At 36.7% G+C, this 9,630-nt stretch overlaps 2 protein-coding genes across 2 annotated transcripts; one reads left to right on the forward strand and one right to left on the reverse strand.

Annotated features, from left to right (window-relative positions):
• Nucleotides 1–6: 6 nt before the first annotated feature.
• Nucleotides 7–3,779, forward strand: LOC101509939 (uncharacterized). The gene is made up of 7 exons (XM_004497535.4): nt 7–716; nt 1,266–1,410; nt 1,590–1,643; nt 1,740–1,831; nt 2,467–2,702; nt 2,826–2,996; nt 3,312–3,779. Exons 1-7 carry the CDS (start codon nt 16–18, stop codon nt 3,407–3,409), a joined length of 1,497 nt encoding a protein of 498 aa, XP_004497592.1. The 5' UTR covers nt 7–15; the 3' UTR covers nt 3,410–3,779.
• A 572-nt stretch (nt 3,780–4,351) lies between these two features.
• Nucleotides 4,352–7,608, reverse strand: LOC101510263 (leucine-rich repeat receptor-like protein kinase PXC1). Its single transcript, XM_004497536.4, has 2 exons — nt 6,110–7,608; nt 4,352–5,366 (listed from the first exon to the last, which is right to left on the reverse strand). Exons 1-2 carry the CDS (start codon nt 7,467–7,469, stop codon nt 4,684–4,686), a joined length of 2,043 nt encoding a protein of 680 aa, XP_004497593.1. The 5' UTR covers nt 7,470–7,608; the 3' UTR covers nt 4,352–4,683.
• Between the last annotated feature and the right edge of the window lie 2,022 nt (nt 7,609–9,630).

Here is a 9,630-nt window from a genome sequence, read left to right on the forward strand (position 1 = left end):
TTCTCCGTTACCCTTATGGCATCTTGCGACGACGACGATGATTTCTCAATCCTCCGTGACGATAACCCCCACTCTCACCATCTTCACCAAACCTTCGCTCCACACCATCACCACCACCACCACCACTTCTCCACCGCATCAGTCCAACCTAAACCCGTCGCCGACGACGATACCGATGATTACGGAAATCCGTTCGATGACGACGCCGGAAGCGAGAAACGTAAGGATCGCGATGAGATCGGCGATGGAACGACGTCGTACGGGTTTAACAAAAGGTCGAAGTCGGTTTCAAGCGGCAACGGAGGAGTAAGCGTAGGAGTAAGCATCGGAGTAGGAGGAGGAGCAGAGTATAGAAAAGATCGGGAAGAATGGAGCGATACAGCGATTGTTTGTTTACTGGAAGCTTACACGGAGAAGTTTACGCAGCTGAATCGGGGGAATCTGAGGGGAAGAGATTGGGAGGAAGTAGCGTCGGTGGTGAGTGAACGGTGCGAAAATCAATCGAAGAGTGTGGAACAGTGTAAGAACAAGGTTGATAACTTGAAGAAAAGGTATAAGCTGGAGAGGCATAGAATGAACAATGGATGCATTTCCACTAGTCATTGGCCTTGGTTTAAGCAGATGGAACACATCGTTGGAAATTCTCTTCCGTCAAAGTTCGCTGAAGAGGATAAAGCCATTGTTCCTGCTTCTAATTCGCCAAGGCAATCCAAGAGGTGAATTTCATTTGTTTTCTCTTTTTGTTACATTGCTCTTATCTTCTTAGTGCTTTAATCTACTTCATTAATGCTTCATTTTACTTGGATTGGAATAGTAATAATAATAGTATGCTAATAAAACTTCATGACATTAATTCGTGATCAGTTTAGATTTTAGGATAGGGTTCTCACACGTGGTTCATAAATCATATGATGGCGTTTACTTTATTAAATGAGTTCTTTTGTGTTTCAATGTGCTCTTATATCCTCAGAGAATACATTTGTACTCAAATTGGAAGTTTTCTTCACTTGTAATGTTGCAATGTACATCATGACATCTTCACTGCCATATTTCTAGTTCACAAATCACATTGGAACATAATATCTTAATTCTAATTCATAAAGTCAGGTGGTGTTACTTGGATGGAGTAGTATATGTTGATTGTGTTGTCATCATTTGGACTATTTTATCTTGAATGCCATTCATTAGGCATTGTTTTCCTTGTTTTTATTCTTGTAATATTGTGAAATTATGATTATTGAGACTTCCACCTCCTTTATTTATAGATATGGAGTGGCAACGTCCAGCAGTGGAGGTCAAGTAAACACCCTGAAATCCAAAGCATTGTCAAACCTTAGATGGCGGAGAGTTGTTCTAAAAATTAGTGGTGCAGCACTTACCGGATCTGATACCTGCAATATTGACCCCAAGGTTTGTGTGAATGTACCTCAAATGGAAAAGAAATGTTGCAGTCTTGTTTTATATATGTGGAAAGTTTGACAGTTTTGAAGCGTGAACCTAGTATTTTTTAAGTAGAACTTAGAAGGCTAAGTGTTGTCTGGATGCTGTGACAAAACTTACTTCATTTGCTTGCTGATATTTATTGTCAGGTGGCCATGTTAGTTTCAAGTGAAGTTGCAATAGCTTCCCGCCTTGGTGTGGAGGTACCGATTCTCATTATTGTCGTCTAGAGTCTGGTATTTTTGTTATCCTATTCAGTTCAGCTGAAGCCTGCTTCTTCTTTCTTTGTGATATTTCAGGTAGCAATTGTTGTTGGAGGTCGTAATTTCTTCTGTGGAGATGCATGGGTAACTGCTACAGGTTTAGAAAGATGTACTGCATACCAAGTTGGGTAAGGTCAATCCCTAAAAGTTCAATGTATATTCTATTTATGGTCTTGCAATTTAGAAGTCCATCACAAAGAAAATATGTGGAAAAAGAGATTTAGATCTCAGAGCAACTATCAATATCCTGATCACAAATAGTTGATCCAAGGAAAACAAAGACGAGCTAGTTATAGTTGTGATGTGGGAGAGAGAGCATCTTGGGGGCAGGCCAGGGAAGGCCGCAGCTGAGGAGTGAACTTTGACTTGTATCATGTTGTTGGGATATTGGTAGTGTCAATTGCAGAGCACTTGCCTTGTCTGGTGTCATTGCCTCATTTGACTGCTATGAGGACAAAGACTCACCTCATTTTAAATAGTAAATTGGAAAATCTGATATTTAAAATTTTAGGAAGGGCTGTAAAATGTGGGGTGAGGTCCGAATCACCACGGGGGTTAATATTTGCACTGTGTTATGGCAAAAATGCCATAATATCTTTTTAATCTTTCTGGTTTCTATTAGATGTATAAAAAGATGTGAATGTGTTGCCATAAGATCTTTTTAATCTTTCTGGTTATATACCTTCTGATGTGATTAACTTTTCTTTCTACTTTTATTTTTAAATATTGACCTGAATGAGTAGTTGCTTCCTAAATATGTCAGCATGATGGCAACTGTGATGAACTCATTGTTGCTCCAATCAACTCTAGAGAAGATGGGTGTTCAGACTCGTGTACAAACTTCAGTTTCAATGCAGGAGTTTGCTGAACCATACAATAGACAACGGGCCATCAGGCATCTTGAGAAAGGAAGAGTTGTTATATTTGGTGGCATTGGTTTTGGTGCTGGCAATCCACTTTTCTCAACCGACATAGCTTCTGCTCTTCGGGCTTCAGAGCGTACGCTGCTATCCTTTTTAAAATAATTTTCTAATTACTATTTCTCCCACATCATCTTTTACACCGAGGGAACACATGATATTTTGTCGCAATCATAATTAGCATATCCCCCCTGCTCTGCAGTTAATGCTCAGGCAGTCCTCAAAGGTACTAATGTAGATGGTGTATATGACTGTAACTCACGAGACAACAATTTCACTTTCGAGCACATATCCTTCAGGGAGCTAGTGTCTAGAGGTGTCGCCACTATGGATATGTCAGCCCTAACATTTTGTGAGGAAAATGCTATTCCTGGTAAGTTTCAGGTTGTCATGCTTTAGGTATTATTCAATATATACAATACATATGCATTGCCATTTCTATATTGTGCCTTACAGTGGATTTCAAATAAGTTCTGTTGCATATTTAAATGGCTGCCACTTCTATGTAAGAAACATTCTTAGTGCTTAGGTGTTGTTCTTGTAGAGTTAATATTTTGCTTATATGTGGAAATTTGTGTATGCCAACGTTATTTTCATAAACGGATGATAGTCATTGAAGTAATCAATGAAGTAGACAATTTATAACTATCTATTTGATGATTTTTTTCCCCGCCATTTACTTGTGCAGTCGTAGTTTTTAATTTATTGGCACCTGGGAACATCTCAAAAGCTTTGTGTGGAGAACAAGTTGGCACACTAATTGACCAAACTGGAGCATTAAGCTAACAATTAATTCAACCGATTCAATTATTATTAGGAAAGTTAGAACCATTAAGTCGAGCGGCATACTTACCACCGTTGAGATGTTTTGAGAAGAAAATATCAAATCTAGACAGTTTCAGAATGTTGTTATGTGGAGAAGTTAGTGGAAATTGTAGAGCTGAAGTCACAGATTTCCTATCCTTATGTAGTTTACTTGGTGGTTGTACTTTTAGTATGTTTCTGTAAAATGTAAAAAAGAAATGCCTCTGTAAATTATTCTCAGATGAGTTGTAGCATTGTAATGTATTAGCAGTAGTCTTCCTTTGTTGGTAAAATGCAAACAGATATATGGATTAATTTAACTCAAATACAACTTTGTCTATTATTGTGAGTATACATTATAATCACTCCAATGAAGCCCACCCCTTTGTGAATTTAGTAGAGGAAAGAAAAAGAGTCAAGAGATGAAAAATATAGTGGAAATAGATTAAAAGAAGTAATTATTTCTTTTAGTGGACCTGCATGGCGACCAGGGGGAGTGGAAAAGTGAATTCCAAACGTAGGTTTGCATTTGCAAGCTGTTGTATGGCTGGCAGTTTGATTTGGTTATAAGCTTTCTTTCCTTAATTCTCATCTCAAAATGGAACGTGAAATCTTTTGTAACAAGGTTTAGAATTTTCATGCTTAATAATAATTTGAAGTTATTATTCATTAGTTGTATCTTGTTAGCTATTTTCTAAATGTGGTTAAATTCCAAATCATCCATGGAAATCATGGCTCACATTCATTTGAATGCATTTCTAATTTTTATGTATATACATTGGTGCTTCTAAGGCGATTCCATGATTTCAGAGTTGCAAAAGTAGAAATATAATTAACCTACTTGCAAGTAAGTGTTGCAGAAACAGCAGACACAACTCATGAATCATGATTGTGGTTTCACGGCGCTTTAACAATAGTGCCATCGAATTAGAATCATTAGTTCTATTATGATTCCTAAAGACTGAAGAAAAATTCAAATGTACTATCATACAATACAATTCAACTAGACATGACTTTATTCCAAAGTCAAGCTGAAGGTCCTCAGATTTCTGCCACGTTCAACAATGGAATTTCATAAAGTCCACAAATTTTACGAAGAACACTAAACATAATCGAAGAGCTAGCTAATTTGCAGCCACACAATGCAACTGAAAGAAGGGCAAAGATAAGTTAAATACTACTGCACTGGTGTACTTACTCCTCCTTCCTGAACTGTAATAACATATATACCAGACAATATTAATGCACTATAATCCCTAAACAAGACCATCTTCTGTGGTGGGAATGGAAGGTGAAAGTGAATTGCGCGATTCATCATAATCCTCCCCTAGAGGAGATTGCTCCACCCTGATATCCTCAATCATCTTAACAACATCTACCATAGTTGGCCTCTTCTCTGGCTGCGGCACCACACAAGCCAAACCAACATGTAGCATCGACACAAGCTCTTCCTCAATGTTCTTGTATCGCAGAAGTTCTTGATCAAAAACCTCTCCAGTCCACTCTTCTTTCACAACTGATCGAACCCATTTGGGAAGATCGACCACAGTTTGCTCCTCTTCATCGATACGAGGACGAGCTGCTGGGGAAGGATATTGCAACGAAGGAGCTTTCCCTGTGAGAACTTCCAACAGCAACACTCCAAAACTGTACACATCAGCTTGCTGAGACAGTCTCTTTTGTTCTGTCTGTTCAGGTGCTCTGTACCCTCCCAATCTTGCAATTGCATGAACAGGGTTTAACAGCAGTGACAAGCCAAAGTCAGATATGCAAGCATTGCCATTCTTGTCAAGTAGCACATTAGATGATTTCACGTTTCCATGAGGTACTTTTGCTGCACTATACTCTGCATGAATCCGACAAAGCCCTCTTGCTGCTCCTAACACCAAGCTTATTCTTGTTGTCCAATCCAATGGAATCCTCCCCGGTCCACGGTTCCCTATCAATATAATAAATTAAGGGTCATGGTAACAAGTGTTTTAAAAGCACTTGTTAAGGAATTAAAAGAGAAAATAAAAAAAAGTTTTAAATAAAAATGATTAATTTTTCAAATTTCAAAGCATTGAATGCACAGCTTCGATGAATAAGTGTCTCGAAAACGTTAGCATTTTCCATAAATTAAATATTCTTAAGAACAAAAACAAAACAAAATCATTATATTATTATAATTTTTTTTTCCTCTTCCATATAGGTAAAAACATAGAATAATTTGTGTATAGTCATAAAATAAGTAAAGTCTAATCATAAATTGTTCCTTCATTGTGATTGAACTTAATTTTCTATTGAATTTGTCCTTTTAAGTGAAACACATTAATCACGGTTCACTTGTCCTTAGATAGTGATGATTGAATTTCAATGAATTTTGAATGCAACACATTAACCACTTGTGTTCAACTAGTGGCTATTGAGTTTCAACAAATATCGAATTGATTGAGAGTACCCGACTCTAAACCCTAACTTAAACAATTTTTTGTCAGATTTTATTCATTCAAGTCAAACTCCATAGTACCATACCTATTTCTCTTGAGAAGTCAAACTCCATAGTACCATACCTATTTCTCTTGAGAAATGAGAGTGAAGTCTAGTGTTTCTTATTGGTGGTGATTTATGAAAGGAAACATAGCAAAATTAGAAAACTAATATCAATCATATAGACTAATTAAGAAAGAGTTTAAGACTAACCATGAAGAAGAGCATACAAGCTTCCATTTGAAAGATAATCATAAACAAGAAGCTTTTCTTCCTTGGCATAATAATAAGCTCTAAGTCTAACAATATTAGGGTGTTTAAGCTTCCCAATGACATCCATATACTGTTCAAACTCATGTCTAGCACAAGGGTTTGCATCTTTAAGCCTCTTAACAGCAACAGTACTACCATCATCAAGCACTGCCCTATAAACAGTTCCCAAACTACCCTTCCCAAGCATCTCAGCAGAAGCACGTAACAAATCCTCCAACTCAAACTCACTTCTCCTATCAAAAAACACAAGCTTACTCATTTCAGTTCCACTTGTCCCATTCCCATCACTATCAACACCCCCACCGTTTCCATTATACACCTTCTCACCACCATAACTACTCCCACTTTTTCTCTTCCCACCTTCACTACCCATTATGGAATTACTTTTATACCCTCTCCCTTTAGCACAACAATGAGCAACAATAAACGAAGTAACAACCAACAATGCAACGCAATTTGCAACAACTATTGCTACGATAACGCCAGGGCTTAACCCTTTATGAGATTCACTTATTGGTCTTGCGATTACGCTTGTTTCAGGGAACGAACTTGGGTTTGAAGGAACGGTTTGAACCGGTTCAGGAGAAAGAGGGTTGTTTTCGGTGAAGGAACAAACCGGGAACGATTTTGAACCGCATAAACCTTCGTTACCGGAGAAGCTTTCTTTGCTGAATTTGTTCAGCAATGAGTTTGGCACGTGACCGGAGAATTCGTTATTGGTTAAGTTGAGTTCTGTGAGATTCGGCATGGCGGATGAGAGGTCAGGGATGTTGCCGGAGAGTGCGTTGTTCTGAAGTCTCAGAGTGAGCAGGTTGGTTAAGCGGGATATTTCGCTGGGAACTTCGCCGGCGAGGTTGTTGTCGGAGAGGTCAAGGCGGAGGAGGTTTTTCAGGGAGGAGATTTCCGGTGGGATTTCGCCGGAGAAGTCGTTTCCGGCGAGGTAGAGAAGTTTGAGATTTGTGCAATTGGAGAGGAGAGAAGGTGCAACGGTACCGTTAAGGCGGTTGTTATGGAGGTCGAGGAGGCGGAGGTGGGTGAGAGGAGAGAGAGATTCTATGGGTCCTCGGAGATTGAGGGAAGGGAGAGTGAGAGTCGTGACACGGTTGTTTGGGGAGCAAATGACGCCGTGCCATGAGGCGGAGCAGGCGTCGGTGCCAGTCCAGTTAGTCAGGAGGCGGCCGTGTGTGTCGGTATTGCGGCGGAAGAGGGTGAGTGCTTGTGTGTCATTATGTGTTAGACATGGTACAATGTAGATTGTGAAGAAGAAGAAGATGATGACAGAGTTCATCATCATGATCATGGGATGAAAATGAAGATGAAGATGAAACAATGTTGTTGTTTAATGTTTTAAAAATTGTATAAAGCAAGTGAAAGTCATGAGTGTTGTCATGCTTTCTATATGTATGGGGAGAGAGCGAAATTTGGAAGGATTATTTTTGATGTGGCATGCATGGATGAGTATGATTAAGAAGGGTGAATGTGATATATACTATGTTGTGGAGATTAATTAGTTAGGAGAGAGGGAATATGTAATATGATGATTAAAGATATAACAGATGGTTATGGTTGTTGTGTGAATGATTGGTGTTGTCTACTCCTTTATGGAAAAAGAGAAAGAAATGTCACCAACAACATTTTGCTTTTTCTCTTTTCTTTACTTTTATGCAATAGGGGAAATTTAAAGAAGAAAAAATGTTATGCTTCATATTCTGTAAGTAATGTGGTGAGACTTGAGAGCATAGCTCAAGAGCTTGAACTTCTTTGGTGTGCAAACATAGATTTGAAATTGATATTCATGAAGGATATATCCGACATAATTACGTGTCTTCGCTCCCACCTATATTCACTTAATTTTTAGAGATCCCAAATCATATTCTCACTTTGACATTTACATGAATTATTATATACATGAGTCATTAGCATGCGCAAGCAAGAATAAAGATTATAAATAAATTGGTAGGCATGAATATAAAGTATAGCTATAGTGAGTATATTAATTTATTATTAAATAGTTTAAGTTTTGCTGAGTGTACCACTTGATACATTAGAGGACTTTTGAATTTGGACTCTAAACATTGAAGAGGCTGATATACATAATCAAAAACAAAAAATAATAATTAAATGGCAATTAGATTATTTTATTTTGATTAAACATCAATAACAGTAGCATACTATTGAAAAGTCAGTGTTTAACAAGATGAGATTATGTACTACTGTTTATTGCATATGTTGTTAGAACAAATTAAAAAGAATACGAGGTCATTACCAAAGTCTATCCTTTAATGATTTTGATGATGTTCTCTTGGATGTGAATTGTGTGAATAAATTAGTCCTTGGTTCTTTCATCATGAGCATACATGTGTAGTTACCCACCCATTTCAAAAGGTCAAAATTTAGCATTATTATAGGTTTTGTCGTACAAATTGAGGTGATGTATCTTTGCTTTTAATTTTGGAGGAATTAAAATTAATTTTGAAGTTGTAAAAATTGATTTAGATATGTTTGAATTTTTCGAACAAAATTGATTTTGATTTCATAATTTATTTTAATTGGAAGTTAAGATTTGTAACTTCTAGATCAAAACGTGATTTTTACACTGAAATTTGTTATTAAACTCACTCTTACCTAAAAATATTCAAATATAAATTACTTGATATTCAATTCATTTTTAACTAAAATGAGTTTTACAAAATCAATTAATTTAAAATCAATTTTAGTCACTACAGAATTAAATACACGCTTAATCTTGTACCATATCCAAGTTAACTAATAGTAGTATGATTTAATGATTTTAAATTCAATGGTGAAGATTTACTTTTGCATCAAGTCACTAAAAAATCACAATTTATCAGACTTTTGCAATTTAAATCACTGGGCCATTGACTATGTTGACGGAATTCGTTTGTACAATTATTTTCAATGATCATATACTTAACCTGAATGAAAATAATTTATCTTGTTGGGCAAACTAAAGTTTTGAGGCTCTCTCAACAAAAGAGAGTGGTCCATTAATTATTTGATTTGCCTACTTTTCTTTTTCTAAGTTGTGGAAGAAAAAAGAGGTCTCTACTTTATGTCATGAACAAGCAAATTAAGCTTTTCTCACACCAACTCTGAAGCGATTGAATTCAGTAAAATTAGTTTATATTAGTGAAGAAGAAAATACAAGAACCAGACTGAACTAATTTAAACTCAAATAAATTGTATATAATATATTAATATGTTTACTTACGTACTTAATCCAATTGAGTTAGATAAGTGCTTAATCCAAATTTTAGGAGAAAATTGGTACGAACCGAAAACATTACTAGCGTGTATTTGAATGCGCTTTTGATTAATTTTTTACGCGTTTCAAATTTCTTTTCTATTGTGAAAATCAGAAACAACGAAACATAATCGATGTAGTTTTTGTCGTGGTTTTGCTTAACGTCCACACGGTTCTAAACATATACTTAATCAAT

Source organism: Cicer arietinum, chromosome 4 (genome assembly GCF_000331145.2).
Source record: "Cicer arietinum cultivar CDC Frontier isolate Library 1 chromosome 4, Cicar.CDCFrontier_v2.0, whole genome shotgun sequence".
Taxonomy (NCBI): Eukaryota; Viridiplantae; Streptophyta; class Magnoliopsida; order Fabales; family Fabaceae; genus Cicer; species Cicer arietinum.